Source organism: Sinohyriopsis cumingii, chromosome 6, assembly GCF_028554795.1.
Source record: "Sinohyriopsis cumingii isolate HCF-2022 chromosome 6, ASM2855479v2, whole genome shotgun sequence".
NCBI lineage: Eukaryota > Metazoa > Mollusca > Bivalvia > Unionida > Unionidae > Sinohyriopsis > Sinohyriopsis cumingii.
The window spans coordinates 143,269,740-143,296,225 of record NC_142966.1 but is presented as its reverse complement, the minus strand read 5'-3'; the positions used below and the strand labels follow the sequence as shown (position 1 = coordinate 143,296,225).

Below are 26,486 nucleotides of genomic sequence, written 5' to 3'. Positions count from 1 at the left end.
GCGAAGTCACACATTGTAATTAAACCAGTCTAAATGCTCGATGCCAAGTCACATTGCAATTTAACCAGTCTAAATGCTTGTTGCAAAGTCACACACTGTAATGTAACCAATCTAAATGCTTGATGCGAAGTTACACATTGTAATTAAACCAGCCTAAATGCTTGATGCGAAGTCGCACATTGTAATTAAACAAGTCTAAATGCTTCGTGCGAAGTCATACACTGTAATGTAACCAGACTAAATGTTTTGTTACAAAGTCACACTGTAATTTAACCAGTCTAAATGCTTGTTGCAAGTTACACACTGTCATTTAACCAGCTTAAATGTTTGTTGCTAAGGCTTGGTAAAAGTTTGTAATCATTTAAGCACAAATCGAATTTCATGTGAGCGAAATCTTGTTTAAATTATATTTTTCTTAAAATGACTTACAAATATAGAAAAAGAAGGATTCATGCAAGGAATGATTGTGATTGCACTGGACTTTCCCCACCATGGAAGATAATATGTTTTTTAAATAATTACTTTTCACAAAAATAGTTACGATCTTGATCAATATGCAGTCGTAATTGAGGTATTATATCTTTGTGTTCATATTCTTTTTCACAATCTCACGATGGTTAAACAGTGAATGCATATTTGCTTTATGAATCTAACCTACCATGGAGCCCAGTTCCAACTGTCAAAATATATCAACAGATAAAGCATTTCAAATAGGTAACTTGGCTTTAAAACTAAAAATATCCAGAAAGTGGGCGTTGTTTTTGGTCGCTGACCCCACAATAATGATGATTTATTGTGCTTCCATTTCAATGTTCATCTCGAAACACATAATTGGTGCTGCCTTAAAAAACATGTTTGTTTAAAGGCATGTTGTCAAGACTGCATTTCTTGAAGCCCATTTTGGCTATGAAGACCCAGTTTTTCCATGGTGAGAAGGTTCTTAGTGCCTGGCGAGATCTCTTGTTTGAAACGTTTCCACCTTATAACACTATGCCTTACGAAAACGGACTTCAGTGCGGTGCCTATCTGTACAATAGTGAAAACTGACTTAGTGCAGTGCTTATCTTACAAAGCAGTAAAAACTTGACCTGTAAGCGCAGTATTTATCTAAAGAACAGTGAGGTTTGTGTATCTTACGAAAGTACGTAATATCATTGTGTACAAAGAAACTTACCAACGACATCTTAACCAACTCTCGTGGTACCTAACGACCAGTGTATGATGCACAGATTACTTTTGTAAAGGTAATGAATTAAACATACAATTGCTATTAAAAAATTTGCAGTTGATTTCAATTAGAATGCCTCCATCACACCGAAGTAATCAATTATAATTACTTTTATACAGGTAATTTTAGTACATGCACATTACTTCTGTTTAATCTGTCACAACTCACAGATGTCACTGGTTAATTCATGTTTTGCAAGGAACACTATTAATCGCATTAAGAGTTCAGAGTCACACATTAATTTTCACGGATTTTAATTTATTGCATTTATTGGTTACTTTTTTCTTTAACAGGAATTGATTGCAAATAACACTTAGCCTCCTAAATGGGTAACACACATATGCGTAAAATCACTTTTATTTTTTCGTAATGATTTAATTTTGTCAGTCATCGAGAACCAATAAGAGATATTCTTATTCGCTTTTCCTGTAAAGATCACATATAGACTGATGAAGAATATAACAGTAACACCGTTTTCCCTTATCCTCTTTCTTACAGTAAACGCATTCTAACTCATATTTTCTACAACTCATTTTCTGTTGAAGACACCGATAAATCAATTTGTCTTTACATCAAAGTTTGATCCCAAAAGCTTTTGTAACATTCACTGTTCCTGGCTCATTGATTTAAGCATTCATTTTGCTGATATGGTCAACGTAATTATTTTAATATGTACTTTCTTTCAATATGACGATAATCCATTTGAGACTATCAGACGCACACCTCAATTACAATTATGTCCTATAAAATGTCAGAGAAAGAGAACAACGCTGCTACTGTGGAAAGAGTATACTGCAAAATCTGGACACCGTAATTGTACTCTCAGACTGATATCCAGACCAACTTGATAAAAGTTTAGGGATGTAAATCTCCGTCGTATCTTACAAATTTGAGGTGGTTTCATCGTCTAAAGTCCCGAATCTGAAAGAAATTTATTTTATATATTCAGGACGACAGGACATGGGGTTTTTTAATGGGCAAACTTTGCTATACGTAGTTGCCAAGTAGTGTGTGTGTGTGTGTGTGTGTGTGTGTGTGTGTGTGTGTGAGTGCGTGCGTGCGTGCGTGTGTGTTCAGTGGAGTGACCAATGAACTATTTATTCCGTACTAAAGAAAGAAGAACATTTTATATAAGACAACTAAGTCAAGTATATTTAACAATGTGAACTATAACTTCGATTTTGTGGTAAAAGGTCGTTGAATCATGTCAAAATAATTCAAGAATAATAACTGTAAACGATAGTATGTTGTAACGAAACAATTCAGTTTTCCGACTTTTACTGCTTTTGATTAACTGAATCGATAAAATAATACATTTATTAATTGCAAAAATGTCTATGTCATTTCTTTATTGGTATGTAATTATTTTTGTACACCTGGATTATTTTAATACCATATAAAGGCGGCTATAAATATTGTTGATTTAAATTTATCCGTAAGATTTAATATAACAATATAATTTTTATTTAAAAAAGGTGCAATGCATATTTTATTGTTATAATAAGATATTAGAGTGTGTATAGAACTACACAATTTTAATGTTAATAACTGATAAAGAAGTACTAAGAAAGGTTCGCCTCTGACTCCAATTATATCGTATATACTCGCTATAGTTACATTTATGTCGTATTCAACTGTAAATTGTATAGACCCAGACCAGGGTTGATGTTACTTCTTCTCCTGATTTTTCTTCGCAATCAGCATAGACCCAAATCTTCAGGCGCATTATGGGACGGCAGATCAGGGTCATTGAATTATGATTTGACGTAGTGTCCTACATGCGGCTGCACTATTCTTGAATATCAGTACAAACAAAATTTTATCAAATATCTGAATAAAAGTTATGTCTTAGATAAACATATTAAAAGCTAATTGGTAATGATGATTCAATGAGCTATAATCGGCAACAATTTACATGAATTTCGAGCGATTTCTTCACTTTGACCAGCAGTTCATACCGGCGGCAACAGCGCAATCCGAAGTTGATCTTCACACGATTTTAAGCAATATATTTAGATGGTCGTGGTTCGGTGTAACAAAGAGAAATATTCATGTCTTTATATTTTGTTTTAAATGACGATAATAACGACAACGAGATAGTGAAAAAGATGTCGAGCACGACAATGATGGAAATATATGTCAATTATTATCTGTTTGAAGGTTTCTAATTGCTAAGACTGATTGCCTTTTTCCCCTTTGATACTAAAATAAAGGAGTTTCATTGTATTTGATTACGCATCTGGGTTTATCCCCGAATTCTTTAGCGTGTGCTTACCTCAGTCAAAAGGATAGTACATTCGGAACGATTTATTTCTGATGGTAATACAATTACAGCTGTATTACATTTTATTCATCTAAATATAAAATGAATGAGAAAGCAAATTGACTGAGTCTAGACTGAAAACAAAGGAAGCAAATAAAAAATGGAAATAAAATGTCCACGGATATTACCAATTGCACTTTGTCACGTTTAAGACTGAAGGAAAATGTTGGGTTTTCTGTTGTTAGGTGTCTAATACTCTGCAAATGGATTTTGATTCAGTTGTTCGTGGCTGCACAATAACCAGAACCTGCTTGCTTTAAGACAATATAGACATATCAGCATTTAGTATGGAGTACTTGCTTTACGACAATGTAGACATGCCAGTAGTAGTATGGAGTACTTGCTTTACGACAATGTAAACATGTCACTAGTTAGTATGGAGTACTTGCTTTACGACAATGTAGACATGCCAGTAGTTAGTATGGAGTACTTGCTTTACGACAATGTAGACATGCCAGTAGCAGTATGGAGTACTTGCTTTACGACAATGTAGACATGCCAGTAGTTAGTATGGAGTACTTGCTTTACGACTATGTAGACATGCCAGTAGTAGTATGGAGTACTTGCTTTACGACAATGTAGATATGTCAGTAGTTAGTATGGAGTACTTACTTTACGACAATATAAACAAAGAACACCTGTTTCCAAGAACTCCAAAACAACATTCGTTGTCAACTTTAGGGTTCATAAATGCTGCAATACCACAAACAGTTTTCATCTCATCAACTGACGACCACGCATTCACGAGGTTCGAATTTAACACCTGCAGTATGGTTTTCCATGCTTTACATTCGTACGATTTATCAGTACGCTTTTATTTTATCTCATGTACCATGAAACCTAACTCAAACGTCTAATTCACGTAATTATTCTTAATGGAAATGACTAAACACTTGTACGTTAGAATATCCAAAGGCTTCCTTACTTTATGAAATTACGGATGGTCCATTTTGCGAAACTAAAATTCATGTTATAATAACATCTCTTGAATACTGTACATTATGGCATATGTTTCTCGTAATTGGTTATATCCTGAATTTGAGAAATATCTTCTTATTTGTGACTCCCCGTAATCAAACCAGTAATCACTCAGATCTAGCAAGTTATAAACTGAGACGTAAATACAGATATCATACACCCTAGGTGTGTTAAAACCGCATTTCAACGTTATATTATCCAACGATCCATCCACTTGCAAGTCATTTATAGTTTCTTGCAGCGGACAGTCTTAACACATAATGGCTTTTCCACCAAAATCTATCATTGAAAGACTTTGTAATTATACAGCGTAGAGAGGGAAAATTAATAAGTAAATTAGAACCATGCCGAAAGCATATGGTACATGTATCGACTTATTCGCACTTCAGTAAAATACACTTGTCTAGTAAGTTCGCACGTACGAAAAGAAAAACTTTTAGAAATGTTTAGAAAAAAAAATTAGAAAAAAACCCCATCTCAGTTGATAATCTCTGCAATGAATGCTATCCCGGTGTATGTCGTTTACATGACGTTTCTCTTAACAATGGCTGTTGTTTTATTTTTCCAACGATTTGCGGAAGGAACCGAACATATTCCAAATGGTAACGAACATGCACTACGTGACGAGTGTGTGTGTGTGATTTGGATTTTTAACGTAGCTTTAACAACGTGTCAGTCTAATCGCTACGTCTGCAGTGTGGTAGTTTATAACACTGGGGCATTATGCCACAGACATGTAGCATGATGTCCAACCCAGTCACATTATAATGACAACAGGCCAACCAGCTAATGTCGTAATGCTGAGCGCATGGCCAGGGAGCTGTTAGTACCATTTTTATAAGTCTTTGGTATGGCTCTGTCGGGGTTCGAATCCGCAAGCTCCTGCATCCCAGGCGGACGCTCTCACCACTATGACAACCGGATCTGTCCGAATCACGGATAAATGTTCGTGTTTTTTTATTCAATATTCTAATGTTATAAAGCACATACCATAAAATGAAAGACATACTAGTGAATTGTCATGTACGATTTGTCGCCCTTAAAAATCGTCCGATGCGTCAAACATAAATTGATGTGAACTATTAAAAGGAACTCCACTATACATATATATTCCTTTATATTGTTAATTTATGCGTTTTGTTCCATATTTTAAAACTCGGAATGTATAAATGGTATCAGATCATATCGCCAATAAAATAAATGTTGTTAATGTTCACACTCTACGGCGAAAATTGACAGCAGAAATGCCGAGAGGTTGATGTTGTCGTTTCCGATTCACTTTCTCCACTTCCACTAACAGAACAGTTTACTATGCGTTCATCTTTTGGAGTAATATTCCCAATTAATCAGTGATCTTAGTACCATGTCATCTTCTGCACCAGGTCATCTCATTTTCACAGCGCTTCTTGCAAGCACTATTTCTTTGCGTGCACAATCAATTTAAATTAGTGTAATCCGGCAAAGGATTTTGTGTGGCAATGAGAAGCCATGAGGGTTTGCAACGACATTCAGATTTGATTTCAGATTATTCATACAGAGTTTAGGCTTCGTTAAGTTACGTACCACATATGCTTCAGATTTAATAGAGCATAACTAAACTAATACGGGTGATGCTGTTAGAGAAAAACCGCAAGTGGACAATGCACTGTGTCAGATTAACATAACATCTGAAGTGTTCAGTAGAAATTAATTCTTCCGTGTACACGTCATCTTACAATTATGTAATCAGAAGAAAATTATATGGTAATTTAAGCTGAATCAAAGGCAAAATTACACGATGCGCGTATTATTTGACCCTTTCGTCTGTGAAATGATGAACATGCAACGGAAGGAGTGATGGGCAGTTCATAATGAAGCCCAGTATCCAACCACGTTTGCACAATCAAGCACAGAAAAATACAACTAAAAGGTCTAGAAGGAAATAAAATAGAAAATTAAATTTGCTGAGGTATTTCAGTCTGAATAATTAATATATTAGCAGCGAAAACGGAAAGGAAACATCGCCACTGGATAGAGCACAGGCCTATTTTGCGTGATAGTTACAATAGACTCGACATCGACGGGAGGAAATATATTGCGTTAACTACTTGACTCATCTGCACCAAAAGATGATTTAGTCTCTCTAGAAAATTGAATCCCAACATTGTCCACGTAAAGAAAATTTTAAAAAATACCGATCAGCAAACTGTATAAGTGATTTTGCGACTTTGGTTCAGTGCAGGTCTAATAAACAACCTTCTTTTTTGTCGCGAAAGCATGTATTGTCTAGATGGGGTAGACATCTTCGTCTAAAACGTTATTGACAAGTCAGCGTGGTGGCGCTCTACAGTTTCGTATTTTGCACAGAGTTAGAATTTTAACGAAAAATAATTTCCCCGTCTTTCCTCACTGGTTATACAGGCTATATAAAAAAGACCTCGTATATCTTAGGTATAGCGCAAAGAACCTTTAATTCCCTTTACTTTGGTGTATGATAGATGGATGTAATATGGGTTATACAGTATACAGCTTGGCCTTACTCCAAATGTGCACCTTTCAAAAAAGTGCAAGCTCCACTTGGTCATTTTCACTTGCTGAACTTCAGTAGTAAATTGTATTTAAAAAAAGAGCCGATAACTTTTTTTGTTGTTGACATTTTATATATTTGGTAATTCATTCATTGCAATTTCAGAAGCTGGTATTGTCTAGTCTGGCAAAATTCATTTCCCCTATTTTAATAGCTGCTACGGATAGTGTACTTCAGACTAATTCAGACTGATTTTATGAGCACAAGGGAGCAGCCATTTTAGTTAGCAGTGTGCTTAGATCATGTACAATTTCCAAAAGTACACTATCCAAAGAAATGTCAGCCACATTACATTAAAGTAGTATAGAGGTATGCCAACATTCTCTCCACTGTGCATGTTTTAAATGCAAACAACTTCACCTTACACACGTCACTCTCTCAAAAGTACATACTAACTGGTGAGCGCCCCCTGCGTCTTCACAATCTAGGCTGAACAAAGTATTGCTAGTGTAGCTTCCTATGTCTCATGAAAGGAAAATCTATCGATATCCAATACACAATAACGCTTCATGACAGGAAAATCCACGGATACGTAATACACAATAACACGTCATGAAAGGAAAATCCACAGATACGTAATACACAATAACGCTTCATGACAGGAAAATCTATTGATATATAATACACAATAACGCTTCATGAAATGAAAATCTATCGATATCCAATACACAATAACGCTTCATGACAGGAAAATCCACGGATACGTAATACACAATAACACTTCATGACAGGAAAATCCACAGATACATAATACACAATAACGCTTCATGACAGGAAAATCTATTGATATCTAATACACAACAACGCTTCATGAGAGGAAAATCTATCGATATCCAATACACAATAACGCTTCATGAAAGGAAAATCTATCGATATCCATTTAACAATAACGCTTCATGAAAGGAAAATCTATCGATATCCAATTAACAATAACGCTTCATGACAGGAAAATCAATCGATATCCACTACAGAATAACGCTTTATGAAAGGAAAATCTACGGATATGCAATAGGCAATAATGATTCGTGAAAGGAAAATATACCGATATGTAATACACAATAACTCTTCGAATGCATTTTTAAACTGAAAATGTAATATTACGAATCCCAAAACAACTTTGTTCATTTTTGGACGAATTTGTGCGTCATGTTTGCAACGGTGCTAGAAAAAGTTAAAACTGTAAATTAAAAAAACTACCGTTGGTTCATTTGTATGTGGTAAACGTACATTTTATTAAGATTCTCATAAACTCTATTGTTTAATGATCCGGCACATCAGGGTCTTCGTTTTTTGTTCTACTGATTACTGCTAACAAATTGCATTGAACAATATCTGCCGGCGCATCATTAGAAGGAAGCAGGCAGATCTAGATCAATGCAAATTTGCATTTGGATCCAATTCGTAGGCGAGTATATATAGTCATTATGGCTTTCAGCAGTATTTAAAACATATTACATCAAGTTCACAGAACCAACCGCTTAAATCCGATACCAGATCATAATGCAATAAGCCTCCATCATTCGTCTACCCTTGTACACATTTTATGTTATATATGTTTTGCATTCGGCTAGCGTTAAGGACTATTTTATACGCTTAACAAATGAAATGTGCAGTGTACGAAATGTTTTATTCTTTCCCTCGAAACTATTTCCATTAAAATAAGAACTTTATGATAAACAAAATCTCAGAAAGCTCACAAAAGCTGGAAATTATTAAACTTGTTTCATCAATTCAATATGAAATCATTACCCATGTAAAATCCGGTATATATTTAACATAAGGGAAAATAACCAGGCTGAGATTGTCGGCTCATACGCGCTTCATTCTGACATCATCAGTGAATCGTTACGTCTGTCACATGCTACATTTTAACATTCTCAGTGCAGTGATCAGTCACTGTAAGTAAAAAGTTCCTGTCTTTTTCCCCCTCAAACTTATTCAGCAAAGTCTACGAATCCCAGACTTAAGTAAATGCAGAGGAAAGATCGCTGCACTCGAAATTGAGTTTGATGTAGTTATAAAAGCGTACGATTATCCCCTGGATGCATTTTATCACCAAATATAAAGAGCCATGGCATTGGTGTTATTATATCAAAGGAGGTAACCCACTTTGAAGCGTTACGCTAAAATAGTGGCTATCGGTTATATAAGGCTGTAATGGAGGTATTTATTTGCATGCGTACCATTTTCCAGAGCGTAACGCGTGTTTGTACGTTATGCGGTTCTTTTTAATCTCAGCTGTGCTCACTTGTCTCTCACACACACATACATACATACATACAAACAAATATTTTTACAAGAAGACACTGCAGAGGCATATGATTCAGAGACGGTATATTTCTCTATATGTACAATTTCAGTTGTAAACTGGGGGTGGACGAGGTGGTAACAGTAATAGCAAAAATCAGTAGTATTAGTTCTAGTAGTAGTAGTAGTAGCAGTAATAGTTGGTTCGTTGATTGACTGTGGATTTTACGGCGCACCACCACTGTAAAGCTATAGAGTGCCACATAAACACTTATATGATAAAAACGTTTGTACTAATAGTAATTGTGTTAATATCAATATCAGTGGCAGTGGTGGTAGTAGTAGTAGTAGTAGTAATGTTAATATCAACATAAGTAGGAGAAGAAGAAGCAACAGTAGTAGTAATACTACTAGTGGTACTATCAATATCATCGTTAGCAGCAGTGATCACAGTAGTATTAATCTCGACTCAAGTAACAGAAATAGTAATATTAGTGGTGTTTAAATCAACACTGAATGCAGACGTAATAGTATAAATAGTAGTACCAATATCAGCATCAGCAGCAGAAGTAAACACAGCATTAATATTAATATCAATGCTATTAATAGTAACAGTACCAGTAATAGTGAGAAAGGTAGTAAGAGTTGCTTTTGTTTATGTTGTTGCTGATGATGTAATTGTAATGTCTATTATAATGGGATCGCTTCAAGAAATCACTAAACTTAACTATTCAGGATAAAATTCCTACATTTCTCACCAGTTACGGTAAAATCCATGTCACGTTTGCCTGCCCGCGATTACGTAAGTCAGGAACAAAGGAATGGGTTAACACCATGAGTATGTCGACCCTGCACTGCCGTTGCGATTCGTGTTTGTACAAGAAATCTCTTCGTTAGGTGTCAAAACTAACATGTAGACGTTATAAGCTTTGTTCAAGAACAAAGGACCCTCGATGCTGTTGTAAATCTCCCCGCTTTGACAGATGGCCTGAGGCTCGTCTGTTAATGTGGACCGACTGGGGTAGAATTGATATCCAATCAGAACTGAGGAAGGGTGGGGAGCTTTTGGGGACAGAACTACCGGGTAGTCAAGTTACGAGTCTCAGAGAGACAGAACTACCGGGTAGTCAAGTCCCGAGTCTCAGAGAGACAGAACTACCGGGTAGTCAAGTCCCGAGTCTCAGAGAGACAGGATAGAACAAGGCAGTAGACCGAAAACAAGCCTAGTTGCTGGAGTAAGAGAGAGAGAAGGAGGAGGAGAAAGGAGACAAAAGGGGAAGAGGATAGGAAGAATCGCAGTACGGAAAACGCCGGAAGGAGGAAAGGAATTAGCAGAGTAGAGCACAAATGAGTAGAAACCAAGTACAGGGGAAACCATCTCACACTATAATCACGTGATGAAATAGGTTGTTACATGGTCGAGAGGAAGAAGATTGGTTGAGAAATTAATATCGTTTAATTTGTATTAAAATGTTATTCTTTGAATTTCACCTTTGTGTTCTTAATAATTTAATTGTCGGTATTGCTGACTGGGGGCTCGGAGCTTTACCTCTCTCTATCACTAATTTCACTTCCTACAAAAACGAGCCAGGGTGGGAATTCCATAGTAATTCAAATAAATATTGGGAGTATCCCACCCCAACGCATAACAGTGGGTCACAAGGAACTTCACAATCCATTGCATTACTTCATAAGCACCATGACAATCTTACTAGGTCTGGTGCATGCGAAGCACATGTCCTCTAGACCGTATGAATTGAAAGGCGGGGCATCACCTGATTTTACTTGGTTGTATTAGAACTACTACTAAAATTCATTCCGTGAGGATTATATTGTTGGTGAAACCGCACATCGAACATAAGGAACAAGATAGATTACAAAGCCAAAACAACAAGAATGAGGTTGACACGTCGAAACTGAAGTTGGAATTTCGATGGTTAAACTGTTTCTAAATGTATGCTTCTCACTGAACGAATTTCTGCAATAGTTTTAACACAGTGGGGTAAAATCAGGCGATGTCCCGCCTTTCGATTTATACAGTCTAGAGGACATGCAATTAGAGTGTATTATTTATGTGTTGTGTAGGAACACTTGTCATATTAGCACACGACTTCTTAATCTTTAATTAGGTATCTGAAGAACAGTTGTTTGGCTTTGAGTGTGCTATGGTAAATGAATACATGACGATCATCTTGTGCCGAGGGAAGTAGAGTCTAGTCCTCCCGACAGAATGGATGATCATGGAATTGTATTGACAAGAATGTGTGTGTGTGTGTGTGTGTGTGTGATATATATGTCATGCTTTTCATAATGATAAGAAAACTCCTAACTGAAAACACTAACGTCATTTTATGTAGTACTTACATAAATGCTGGTGGAATATTCAAAGATCATCCGAAAAGAATTTACATGTTTCGTCGATTATAAGCTACACATATACTATTTTGAGACTATACCCAAAAAGCTGCTATAATAAAAATGCATTCTGATTTGTTTTATTTTAGGACCAAAACAGCAGACAAAAATAAAATAGAAGACATAAATAGTCGATACTTCGGATATATTTCACTCGACCCAATGAGTTAATTTAAATCCCACCGTACAGTGTGAAAAAACATGTAGCATTATAAGAGCATCAGAGATTTTCAAGCAAATTTTTTGCGTAAAGTACAGCAGAGTACTTCCATAATTTATTTTTATAATAAATATGATATTTTCTGATTCTTTGGAGCCAAACATGTAGGTGTACTAAGATGTGATATATGATAGAATTACTCACTTATGCTATATGAGAGAGGTGTTCACTTATGCTATATGAGAGAAGTACTTACTTATGCTATATGCGAGAGGTATTCACTTATGCTATATGCGAGAGGTATTCACTTATGCTATATGAGAGGTACTCACTTATGCCATATAAGAGGGGTACTCGTGCTATTTGTGAGAGTGTTGTGTTATATTATAAAAATTTATTCTAAAGTCGTAAAAACTTCACTATACAAGTGAATAGTCAACAAAATTACTTATTGTGTCATTATTTAAACTCAAATTAAAGCTTTGATCTGTATTTTAGAAATTTTCAAAACTTTGTGAACAATGAATGCAATATTAACCAAAAATCTTTGGTCTTTTAAATATTAAACTTTTGTGTTAAAAAAGCCCTCCAACCTCTCTTAGGACAATTGACAATTAATTTTGGTTTTGACTCTATATTTTCTCTATTGACACAGTTTTACAAAATGACCTGGGTTATATCTCCTCTCAAGATCATTACCCAGTTGCTTGTTTAGGTCCTATTACGTGCAGGAAAGCCATGTCGCTGCCAGCAAGGAAAACGCGATATAAGCCATATCGTAACTACCATGGAAAACGCGATATAAGCCATGTCGGAACTACCATGGAAAACGCGATATAAGCCATGTCGCATCTACAATGGACAACGCGATATACAGAAGAATATTAATTAAACATTATTTTCAAGAGTTTATTGCACGTGGAAAGTAATTGATGCACACAGAGTAAGCCAATATATCTGACATGGAGAAACTAAATTTTCTTTCATAACATACCATGAGGAGACTTTCCATCAACTGAAGTCATTTTCATTCCAAATCGTGAAAATCACCACACAGTTGATACATGCTATCACATATTTTCTAGGTATTTTCTATTTACAGTCCAACTGCAAAATGCATAAGGGTCTATTTCGTTTGTTAGGAGTAATCAATAAAACAAACAACATAGACCTTGATCTGCCAGAGCAGTATGCGACGGCAGATCAGTATCTTTATTGTTTGCAGCTGGACTCAACTTATAACCGAATATGTACGGCATATGATATCTTCACGATAATGAACATCAAACTGAGTAATAATATTATAGCGTACCCGCTGTTTTAAAATGAACTATTTGCTTCAAACTCAGTAAAAGAAAATCGAAGGATGTATGGGGAACAGGATATTAATATTGTTACGCGTTGTATTTGTTGAGCAATGTTCGCCAGCGATATCCTCACATATACCGCGTTGTTTTTGTGTCATGTACACACACACATAAATATATATATATATATATATATATATATATATATATATATATATATATATATATATATATATATATATATATATATATATATACATATGGTCATGTGAAATCGTTTTGTAGCAAAAAAAAATCAACATGCATAACATATACATACACAAGAAGTACGTAAGATTACATATGTAGTTCCTTTCTGATGTTTCAATTAATAACTTTTAGATTTCTAAATAACATATCCAACCCAAATATTTGTTACCAAGGCATGCTTAGAATTATTCTTGTTTACTTATGTGTTTCATTTAATCACTGTCCTACGAGAGCTGTTATCTACTTTTTCTGCAACTGGAATTGAACTAACAAAAACCAGTCTCATCTGTCATAATTATTTATACCACAGGTGCCCAAAAAAATATTTTACTGAAAAGTCTATATTTATATTCCAAGATTCTGAACCCCATCATTGTCTCCCAAGGTTAAAAACAAATCGATTTGTCTTTCCGGTCCAGATTGAATAAGCATATGTCAAAATCATCCTTGTCGTATCATCGATTTTGCATTAGCTGTCCTGATATCACTAATATAATTAAATTAATATCGTGATGTTTCTCAAAACAGTGTTGAGCTGTTGAAAGTTGCCAGGAGCGCTTTCCTTGATGGCCAGGCTAGATAGAGAGCTGCATTTGCTCGAAAGGTTTCAGCCGAGTTTAACACTGACATGTTTTGTTTATCTTCGCGTCACTGATGCTGAAGCATAGGTCGTATGCATTACATTTACGTTAGAGTTCACCATGGTGGGTGGAGTGGACTTAAGCAAGTAGGCAGTGGGGCTTGTGGAAAGGACACCCAGATTTGGGCCCAGTGACAAAAAGGAACCAGGAATCTTTTGCAGTTTTAGCATTTCCAGGGCATGACTACCATTTAAATGTAAAGAGAACGTACAAATAGGAAACCTTCCGCTTCTTTCGTGCTCATTTGTTTCTTCTTTTTTTTTTGGGGGGGGGGGAGGGGGGATGGGGACGGGTGGTGTAGGCACGCGACGGCTCAGTCCCATCCTCTCCCTACTGGATCTGCCCAAGGTACCGAAACATATTTTATATCAAAGAAAACAAACTGTTACATGTTTTATGATTTTATACGGTGAAAACACTGGTTGACATACACTTAAGAAGAGGGCAAAGGACCATGGTTGATTTATGTAGCAGACACAAAATATTATATTAATTACAGCGTTCACTAAATGTATTTTGGATCTTAAGTGCTTTAGTCAGGCTTTATTAAACTCAAGAGAGGCCAGTCTCTATACTCGTTCTGCAAACCAAAAAATAAATAAATATATATATAAAAAATGATCGGAGCATTGTTCGTCTATATAAGTGAAGTCGAGAAATAAAATCAGAAATCGTCGTAGGATTACACGTCCATTTCATGAGTTTGATGATCCTCTTTCAATAAAGCCTAACACATACGTTACGAATGCAATGGCTATATTCAGATTGTGACTTGTCACCTTCTGTCGCCATATTTGTGCCGCGTTAAGAAAAGTTGTTCAGAATACAGTTCTAAATGGCGGCGAATCACATCCGGGTTTCTTTATTGACTTGATTAGAAAATTAGAAGATCCAAGAATTTGCAAAATTTTCTAATTAGAATTAAACAGATAGAAAATGAAAAGGCAATTTTCGTCTTCTAAATGTATCAGATACCGGTGCTCTCAATGTGCAATCACAAGAGAAAGTACTTCTTTCAGTAGCGCTAATACAAAAGAGGCATTTTCTCTACGTGATAACACTAACTGCATATCAACTGATTTATTTTATTTGATAACCTGCAAAAAAGATGTAGCATGCAATATGTTGGACAAATATTTCAACAAGTTTCTAAGAGAATGAATAATCATCGTTTTCATGGAAAAACTTAGCGATCCTCAGTTTTCCTCTAATATTTCAACAAACTTTAACACCAATAATCGCTCTCTACTCGATTTTTCTTTCATGCCAATAGATATTGTGCATGGTGACATGAATAGACTCATAAAAGAAACTTATTGGATTCATAAGATACTTTGTATCCTAATGGCCTTAATGCCAATGCACTATATTAAATTATATATATATATATATATATATATATATATATATATATATATATATATATATATATATATATATATATATATATATATATATATATATATATATATATATGTATGTGTGTGTGTGTATATATATATATATATATATATATATATATATATATATATATATATATATATATATATATATATATATATATATATATATATATATATGTGTGTGTGTGTGTGTGTGTGTGTGTAATTTTTATGACGATGCATATCATTTATGACGTTACGTAATGACGTAATTGTTCTTTTAAAATAAAAGACATCATCCGTTTCTTTCAAAACAAGAAGCATACATTAAATGAGAAACTAATTGCACAAAATTTTCGACGTTTGCGTTTTTATCCCAATGCTCAAGTATTGTAGATAGATGTTACCATATTATTGCCTTGGGCTCAGGTAAATTAATATCACAGACGCATGTACTCTGCCCCCCCCCCTCGGATTTCACCTCTAAACATGTTTGGGCCTACATCCGTAAAACTTAATAGCTGACCATTGCATGTTGCCCCCCCCCCCCCACCTCCCACTGCGGGCGCTCTTGCTTATTATTGATACCAACAAGCGGGATAGAAGTAACGAAGCTTAGATTTAAAGTGTAGAAAGTTGGCAATCAATCAATGACTGAATGACATACATTCTGATTTCAAAGGATACTAATTTATGGAACTGTTACCAAAGTTTACGAACTGCAGTATTGGCTCACTGTCCCGTTTGTTTGTACCCCTCCACTGATTTCAAAAACACACTGCATCAAGGATGTAAAAAATGCACAGAACGTAGTCGTTTCATTCATCAATTTATAATTTCTTAGCTGATTGTCGCCTTAGGGTCCATAACACTGTAAATTTATTTGCGTTTCGAATCATATGGGAGTTTCCTTAGTAATACGGTCGCCATATTTGCAAGGGCGGATCTATGTTTTCAAGCAACATATGTGACATATTACACCATCTTTAATAATGTGAATAATTCCGTCAATTTTGGAGTTATATCTCCTTGAACACTTGCTTTAGAAATATTAAAGCTGGTCATTGCCGATATCAGATGCAGATGACAGTCTTTACTAATATAGACTGTTTTAGAAACCTGAAAAAGATAGTGGGCAATCTATGTGCTGGTTTATTGGGCTTCCGTTTAGTTTGAAACGCGGATAAGTTGACAGTGTTAAGGACATCCAGGCGACAATCGGGTTAGAAATTATAAATTGATAAATGAGATGGATATATTCTGTGCATTTTTTTTTATAATTATAACCCTGATGCTTTTCGTTTTAAAATCTCTATACAAACAAAAGGAAGTGTGTGCGAATACTATATGAGGCTACCGATCAAGCAGGTGTCTTCACTCAGTACTAACGCGGTCACGCTGCGCCATAGTCGCTTTTTAAGCAACTCTGCTATCTGGCGATTTACTATCCCATTTAGAACATTATCCAGACGCCAACCAACTCCAAGGTCACATCTGTACGTTAATAACAACAAAATAGTTCTAAACACGTGGCCCCATGACATTGTTAATTTTCATGACTAACTGCTGTTAGTCTATAACATTTATTGAAAGTAATTTAAACTAAACACAATTCTTTTTAAAAAAAGGTGTTAATATGTGTTTCATGTTTCATGATTCATGTTTTCGAAGTCTCATATTCAGGTGATTCATGTGTTTATAGTCTTATATTCAACTGATTCGTGTGTTTGTAGTCCCATATTCAGCTGATTCATGTGTTTTAGTCCCATATTCAGCTGACTCATGTGTTAGTAGTCCCATATTCAGCTGATTCATGTGTTTGTAGTCTTATATTCAGCTAATTCATGTGTTAGTAGTCCCATATTCAGCTGATTCATGTGTTAGTAGTCCCATATTCAGCTGATTCGTGTGTTAGTAGTCCCATATTAAGCTGGTTCATGTGTTAGTAGTCCCATATTCAACTAATTCATGTGTTAGTAGTCCCATATTCAGCTGATTCATGTGTTCGAAGTCTCATATTCAGCTCATTGATGTGTTCGTAGTCATATATTCAGCTGATTCATTTGTTCGTAGTCATATATTCAGCTGATTCATTTGTTCGTAGTCATATATTCAGCTGAGTTATGTGTTTGCAGTCTCATATTCAGCTAATCCATCCGTATCAAAGTTAGAAGTGTTTTTATTTATTTTAAAAAGCATATCGTCTATACCAAGAGTGATAAACCGGAAGAATAATGCCAGTCTTAAAAATGGATAAAGATCGATACAAAAAAGTCCTATTAAAATTAAGTTCGAAACTTAAAATTTGTATGTGTTCATTTCTTTGGATCATACCGGTATCCTGTATGCTGTGTTGATTAGTTCTTAATTCTGCAGGTAAGATCAAATAGTAGCAGCAAGTTTTTGATTCCGGATAATTGGGACCGGGAATGTTTGGTTCCACCGCTTTCGTCCTCTCTACTTCGCCCCCCCCCCCCCCCCCCAACTAATGGTCAGTCATTATCAGAAACCTGTTATTTTATATTTTTATATTTTGTATTATTTTAAAAAAAAACACGACAAGACCTCTTGCAGTTATCAATTACTCTTTAAAGCTTGACATTTGCATTATTTTTTAAAAATATTGTAATAAAATTGAACTTAAAGAACAAATGGGCACATGCAAACGATCATTAGGCTTGGTACCTGGTATTATCTATTACAGACCTTTGATTTCAAATATTGGCCCAGAAAAACATGGTTAATCTATTATTCTATATAGAAAGCAGCTTTCGAAAGACAAATGTTTACTGCATTGATGATTAAACTCTCCTTGATCCAAATGGTGAATGGACTCGATGTTTGTGTAAAAGGTTTGTAGCTATGGTAAAACATGTTGATGATAAAGTAGATGAAAACAGACAGCTATATTTCTATTTTTGGAAGATGTTAGTGTCACGCTTCAGTTGGTAAGATATGTCTAGTTAAAGAAATATTCTGGTATTAAAGACATTCCATCGTAAACCAACAGGGAGCCGGGTATTTTCTTTTACCATTTTAGGAGAGCGTCCATCGTGGCTCCAAAGCAAACTTTAATACATAGCCGATTTGCAACGCACGTTTTCGTCATTCGATGTAAGAAAACATACGGTGTAAAATTTACACTCAGAAAAGTTTTGTAAAGATGAAGTTTTTTTGGAAAGAGATAGTCATCGTTTCTCGAACACATAGTTTTTTTTCTAAATAAGGATTTTAGCGTTACAGTGTTATACAATCTGTTTTGCCGTATCTTGTGAATAAAGCTGACACAATAAGTAAGTAAGAAATAGTAAAGTGGAGATCGAAGATCATGACGTAAAACATTGTGCATAATTGGGGGGGGGGGGGCAGATCATCGAGGGTACTAATAACACTTGACGGCGGAAACCTTTTGTTGTTGGGTAGAGGCAGGCCATAGATGGGTGGGAGGAGTAAGCGACAGAGCATTAAGAAGGTTGATCACGTATGGGAAACCGAGATGCGTAATCAGTCATCATATATACAAGCGACTATGGAAGGAGTAATACATGTCCTCCAAGGGAATGGTGAGTGGAGTAACCATCAAAGTACCCCTACACATGCAATATCCACTCATATGGCTACGGTGCTAGACGCCACTGCCACACCGTCGACAGCACTGACAGCTCGCAGACACATTTTGCAAAGACAGCGTCGTTGTTCGATCTGAGTATTGAGCTGGGCCTCGATATTACCGATGCTTTTAAGCCGGTAGCAATGGGGATTATCCTCATTAGAATCGAGGGATACACTGTAATATGAATTTATCAAACGTGTTTAAACTGTTAGGCTATTTCTTCGATAAACAATGAAACATCTACACTAATATTTTCAAACCATATGCCTCAGTTTGCAATAGTCTTATATACGAAATGTCCAAGAATGAGTAAATAAGGGACCACATATCGATAAATAAATTGCCAACCAGCCGAACATTTTGATATCCCGTATTTCGCGCCTACGATGTTACTATAGGAACTAGATATTTGTGTAAGAATGGGTTGGGGCCCTCTGGAGTAACTACAATTAGGTCTGATAATAACATCACTTGAATAGTTGTTCCAAAGTTAAACAGAGCGAGACATTGATAGGGCTTACAGAGGCTTAAACATATTTTGTTGCTTCGTCACGCTGATATAAGTTTTCATCAGTTCATATTTAGAGGACTCCGCAGGAAAACAGATAAATCCGTTCCGACCTGGTTGTTAATGCAATGGTCGCAACGTCTTGATGAGCTTCAGGGTCTGATACAGACGTGACTTTGCTTTTTCCCATATCCAAGAGACCAGACATTTTGAGACCAGTCTAGGTTACTCGGAGAGCGACCTGCTGATCAACATACCAATTGCTATCGTGCCGAACATTTTAAGAGCGATGCCAAAGTCAGTCTTTTAAACATCCTTATCCTGTATTCCACCTCGAGAGCTACAACGGTCTTATCACCAAAAGCTTTGGTGGCTACATCTTGAGGGTCGACAAGATCCACCACATCAGAGTGTTTTTTTAGGATAGTTGTGTACAGGTCGCCATCCATGTTTTCTCAACCTAGAAAAGGACATTTCCCAACGATCGTCTTTGCGATCAACATGTACTTCGGTGGTCGCGTCTTGATTGCTTATACAGGTTAACCATGCCTATGACTCTAAACGAACTCAAGTCTAAGTTACATGTCATGATATGACTCGCGGCATCAAGCATCCAGCACCCAGATCAGCCTTCGTGACCTGAGGTACCAGAGATAATTCCTCCACTGAAGGTCTTTGTCACCTCTGGATGATCATCATGCTCTTCAGGAGTAAGTAAAAGCTTCGGACAGTTCCATTTTGATATATTAGCTTTCCTTTCCACATAATGCATCTATAGCTGAAATCGTCGAAGATCCCCCAATCCCACACATACACACACACACACACCAAACTGGTGGGATAGCTTATCACCGCGGAGTGAACATGTTTATCGACAGGTTTCGGTATTGTCTAAACAGGATAATACGTTTTAGGTAGCTCGATGTAATTAATACGACAGTTTCGTGTCCACTCAGTGCCAGAAACTTTAAAACTAACACACAGTCAATGTCGCTACGTGAGAAAGCTTGGCAGTAGCTTCTTGTGGGTCGGTGTTATTTCTAGGGGTTTTCCGGGTTCTTCCTCCACCATTTATATAGCCTATCTTGTGCTGGAAAATGGCGTTAAACCTATAACAACAACAACAACAACAAAACTAACACATAGGAGAAGGCCCATTAGAAAAGAGAACGAAGTACGTCCAGACGTCACCAAAGGATGTGTTTTAGATGGATAACCACTCGCTTTAACACATCTGAACCCATAACCCTAAAACAGTTTTCATTGGCAACATACACGTAAGATTAAATGGGTATTAAAAAACAATGAAACGTCCATTTTAAAAGGAAAGAATAACGAGTGGTTATCGCATCAAAAACGAACTTGGCTACAGCTATTTTTTCGTTTAATATTTTGTTTTCGTTGATTTTAATGGCACTTTAAGAACATTTTCTTGGTGTTGGCATGTTCCGGAAATGGGAGCGTACTGCCTTTCCAAAGGGGACACTAACAAATAATTCCAATTTTTATGAATTCTATAATTTAATTGGATGTAAACGATCACGTGATACTGATCTAGAATTTTTTACACATCGATACATTCTGTGGACTGCTTTTGGTTCACTGTTTCCAGGTCATTTTATGTGAAGTTTTGTCTAGTAACACTTGAATATTTGTTCCAAGTCCTTCGGACTTTATATACTTTGTGCGTGGTTAGGTAAAATTTACACATCAATAAATACACAACCATGATCATTGAATCCTATAATAAAGTCATTTTAAAGACAATATATCCTATAAGTTTCTTTCATATTTTTTAAAGAAATGACATCTCTAATAAATGCATTTTACTGATGTTAATATTATTGAGTGGATTTTAATCTGACTTTAGAAGACATGCTATTAAGAATTTCCAGAGAATTTAAGTATAGTTGCCTTGAATTATAATTCTGCATTAATAAGTCATAGAGAAATGTCGAATAAATCACACTTGAATCACATATAAGAAAATCAGAGTAGCTTACATGTTCCAGAAAGTAAGTGAAAGGCACGGTAGAGAAATTCACAGGCAGAGATGCTCTCCGAAGATGCCTCCATCAGGCCACTTAGAAAGGTGAAGGACGGATCTCGATCGTATGAATCCTGCCACGTGACTATGGTGTCATAGCATTTGTCAGCCGGTGACAAACTTTGCTGAAATAAAGAATCAAAAAATGTTATTCGCCGCTAAATTCATTGAATCCAGTTGAGATATTAAAAGGTGTAATAGATTTTAAGGTTAAAATTCGCACGATACTTATATCGTCTCATATGATTAAAGTAAAACTTAGCATGACGATATTGTCTTAATTTCTGCCATCATCCTTCTACAAATTGGCTTCGTGTTTTATACTTTATGCAAACTTTAAAAGCAAGTGAGAGGAATGAGGATTACACTTTGACTCGGCTGGAAAAAAAATAACTTTGTGGCTCTTCTTTTTTGTTCCGGCTGCTATAGCGTAATTGATTCCGACTGACATAGTGCAATGGGCAACACGTTTGTGTTCGATGCGATAATTACATATTTTTCATCATGTCACAGTTTGGGACCCAACACTTACACCACTTTTATCTGTCTCTTTCCACTAAGTACTAGACTGCAAATGAATAGTCGACATTTATTCTTCAAAAGTCTGTCTTATTTGTTTTATACGCGGCGCTATATTCAAACGATGAATCCATGGACCGTATTATCAGGCCGTCTAACATATATTACTTACCCACGGTTCTCACATAATGATTAGTTCAGTCTGCTGCATGCTTACTGGTATTAATCGGCCCACGAAACAAGACTTATTGATAAATGGCGCATGAAATGCTATAGCACGGAATGACTGCCATCATTATACCACTGAGTGACATCTGGAAATCAGAGTCGTGTTGGAAATAGTCGTTTCTTGATGCTGACAAATCTACACAAAAGACCCCATTATCAAAATGTTCTGCAGTCACTAAAAGACTCAATTTGATCTATATAATACTCTATATGGCGACGTGCTTACTCCCTCTTCAATTTATTGTAAGAAATCTAATTTACACGTAACTTATTGGGAAATGCGGCTTGCTTGAACAGCAGACTGCAAGAGTAAAGTTTAAAAAAAATATTGCGTGACATGGCCTCCCTCATATTTTGTGGCACACCCATAGTAATTAGCAAAACAAAAATGTATGATAAAGCCGGTTTTGGTTAAGAGATTGAAACAAAACAGAACACAAATGAAAAAGAAGCCCCTTGCTATCGAACTCGGACGGTTTTGTCAGGAAACCGGTTTTGTGATCATGAAATGAAAACAGAGCAAGGATACGATGAGATTATGGACTTCTGTGTTTAAAATGGAAATTCTGCGACAACTATGAGGCAGGTCATGAAAGAAAAAAATCAATTTCTGCTGTAATATTATCGAAGGTTGCATGAAGGACAACGAATCACTATTCCATTCTTTGTGATGATAATGTTATAGACTGTACAAGCTATATTTTCCACCGGTAAAATCATTCATTATTAAAGTAAGTGATACTGTTGTAAATTAAATGACGTAAACATGCATAGGGATGAGCAGCGTGTATCGATCGATAGCTTAGAATACTTGAATTTAACAGGATACGAATACTTCCTTTAAAAGAGATAGAAAGTAGGAACATAAAAAGTAGACGATAAAAGGGAAAAGGGAAATCAGAGTAATAAAGGAAACAATCGATGTTTAATATATAACAACTAAATTTGATAATTAATCACTATCTGAGGAATTTCTTCCACCGGTCTACAACAATCTGTACGTCAATGATTGAATTTTTAATATTCCATTAGATCGATGACGTTCCTAATTGCGGGCTATGAGTGAATGATTACATAGTTGCGGCTGGAATTATTTTTCTTACTTTAGTCAGACTTAGACATCCAAGTGGTTATTGATTAATATACCATATTCAAACTATTATATATTCATAATTTTCATCCGATTCTATTTTTTTTAATCCATTATTTTGTGTAATTAGGGATACTATCGCCTAAGGAACGACAATTTGGGATCTTTTAGTAAACTGTACGCCCATCGTACAGACTTAAGTGGCAGGTCTGTTTTTTTTGTGCGTAAGGATAGTACCTGACTAGCACGCCATTACATTAAAACATAAACATTTGTTAATTTGATAATTACCCCAAATACGTTTTCCAAACTTTACGATATCTAAACCTTTAATTTTTAAATCTTTGAGATATATTCTGTTATTTCAAGTATTTGCCATGTCGTCAGAAATTGTGATTAGTCTTTTCTAATTGATGCATTTTGTATAATTTGCTCGCCATTTAGGGTGTAGGACGAATCAAATTTAATTTTGTTTTTAGTTTAAATCACCTAGGTATCTGACAGTAAGAAATGTTCGGAAAACCACGACGTGCTTTCATTGTGGTTGCAGTTTATATATGGCTCGCACCTAACCAGCGAAAATGTTAGCGTTCTACTGGTACTTGCATTATGTCCTCGTCTGACTGACATATGGGCTGTCCTAGCTATACATCAATTCATATTTAATCACTAATTAAACACATTGATTCATATTGAATCATTTGATGAGCCAAGCATGGAATAATAAATACTGGAATACAAATATATTCAACAGCAGTATTTTCTTTTTCGACAAAAAACAGCATCTATATTGCATAAACTAATCCACATACCACGCCGTCTTAAGATAACATGACTAAAAACAAATAATGTAGTAAATTTATACAACAATGTTTATAAATCTTGATTTAACGCGTGCAAGAGCCATTAGAAGTACTGAGTCAAAGTCACCGACCCTGCTATCAAAAGTTGTGTATGCAGAATTCCCATGAAATCCTGATATATCACTTGTAACCTGTGAATAATTAAGCAATATACTTTTTATAAGGTAGCGCGAGCTTGTTTTGCACGTAAATAGTTTGTTACACTTAATAACAACTTTAAAACTAAACTCTCCCATCTCCAACTTATTTCACCACATTTTGGTGAACATTTCACTAAAACATTACATTTCATTTGGAAACGATATGCAGTTCGGTATGAGATGATACTGACGATCAGCTAGTTAACGTAACGATGGATATATTTTTTGTGCATACATCAGTGCCAACAGAAGAGCGGAATTACAGTATGGAGAACATGGAAGCTCACTGCATTCTCGTCGTCCTGTAATATCATTTGATGTGTTTTCAGATCAAATAAACGATTACTTCTTCATTTGACAAATTGGGTTCTGAAACATGGAATAGAAATTTCTTGCTGTGTATTATTTTCTTCGAGTTTCTCTTAGAAAATATATGAATGACATTACTGTATATTTTTAGTTTTTGTCTACTGAAAACAGTTTCCAGGAGAAAATCCAGATGGCGAGGGAGTGGGGATTATGTACTTCAGGCCATTGGTCGCAAAAACTCTCCAAAGATCTCTCCTACTCTTTATTGACTCTCTTTTTTTAACCGATCTGTTATTGCATTAATACTACTGCATACTTCTTTTCTGTTTCATTATTTATGAAAAAGCTGAAGTCGCAAAAGCGTCATTCTCACAGAGTTCAAAGCTGTACGATACACCAGAATAAAATGTAACGTCAAATCAATGACGTTACAATGAAACTGTCTCATTTTTTCGAACTGCGCAATAAGTAATGACTAAAAAAGGTTGACTGTTATAATGTAGTACATGCACGTGTTAACAGATCATAATTAGACAATCTGTACCTGGATATCCCCCTCATTATCACTTCGTAAAGAACGGCATTGAAAATTTAAGTTGGGGGTGGGGGGGAATGCCGCTTCTGCAGGTGTCTCAATTTTTATTTGAAACATATATTTTATTCATTTTTACTATAAACAAGAAATGTACTTCTGGACTTGAATGAATGTTTCAAACATTTTTTCTGAAAGACTTATGCATAAATCGTTTAAGACTAAGCCTTGTATAAAATCCCAATTTGTAAAAAAATGAGAAATTGAAAGCAGGATATTAAATTTCAAATCTTCTACCCTACCCACCCGTACACTCTCTACTTTATCCCAGTTAAACAGTTTGTCGGGTATGTAAACCTTTATTGTAACCCATATATGTCATACGTATATAGATATGTTAGATATATATGTAAATGTATATGAAATACTGGCAGGAGAGATGGCTGTAGAGAGAATAATTCATGTTGACATGTTACTCTTATCCAAAGGCGGTGATTGTAATTACTACAAAGATGAAATGTACCATTTGCACTGGAATTAAAGAATATAAAAATTGTATTATCATAGTTATATCCTCACTTGCAAGATCATTTTGATACTTATCGTAGTACCACAGACTAACTATTGTAAAAGTATATGGATCATAGTACCGAAAAGTTAATAGTACGTGGAAAGTTAACATAGTCTTTCACATTAATTCCACCAGGAATTTGTTTGAACAACAAAACTGAAAGAAAAAGAACAACCGAGAACGTTTTATCAAGCTGATGTTTATCATTGACTCACTGAACAAGATATACGGTTGTGTCAAAGAGTCGTGTTTCATAATGGCCATCATTGGTCTGATCCGTCCGGAAATCAGACAAGAATTTACCCTCTTAGCAATCTGCTCCTTATTTAACGTGTTTCATGATCATGAAACTCCGTCTATGGCTAGCTATGGGTTAATTGGCAGTACGCAAGGTATATCACATATCCATAATTGAGGCAACAGAAACAAATTGGATATATCTACTTCTGAATAGAAATAATTCTTTTAAACTTTTTACAGAGCGAGATAAAGGATTAGTCGCAAGCTCAGTATAGTTCACTGATATCCAACAGACGCATATTAAATTACCTCTTTGACTTCTTCGGCGTG

General features: G+C 35.6%; 1 protein-coding gene across 1 annotated transcript in view; it reads right to left on the bottom strand.

Annotated features, from left to right (window-relative positions):
• LOC149798165 (uncharacterized) overlaps positions 1 to 26,486 on the bottom strand; it is an 88,101-nt gene that overhangs the window by 48,596 nt on the left and 13,019 nt on the right. The window contains exon 2 of the mRNA XM_089960849.1: positions 21,621 to 21,789. Coding sequence (XP_089816975.1) covers positions 21,621 to 21,789 — 169 coding nt within the window. The remainder of the gene's footprint in view (positions 1 to 21,620; positions 21,790 to 26,486) is intronic.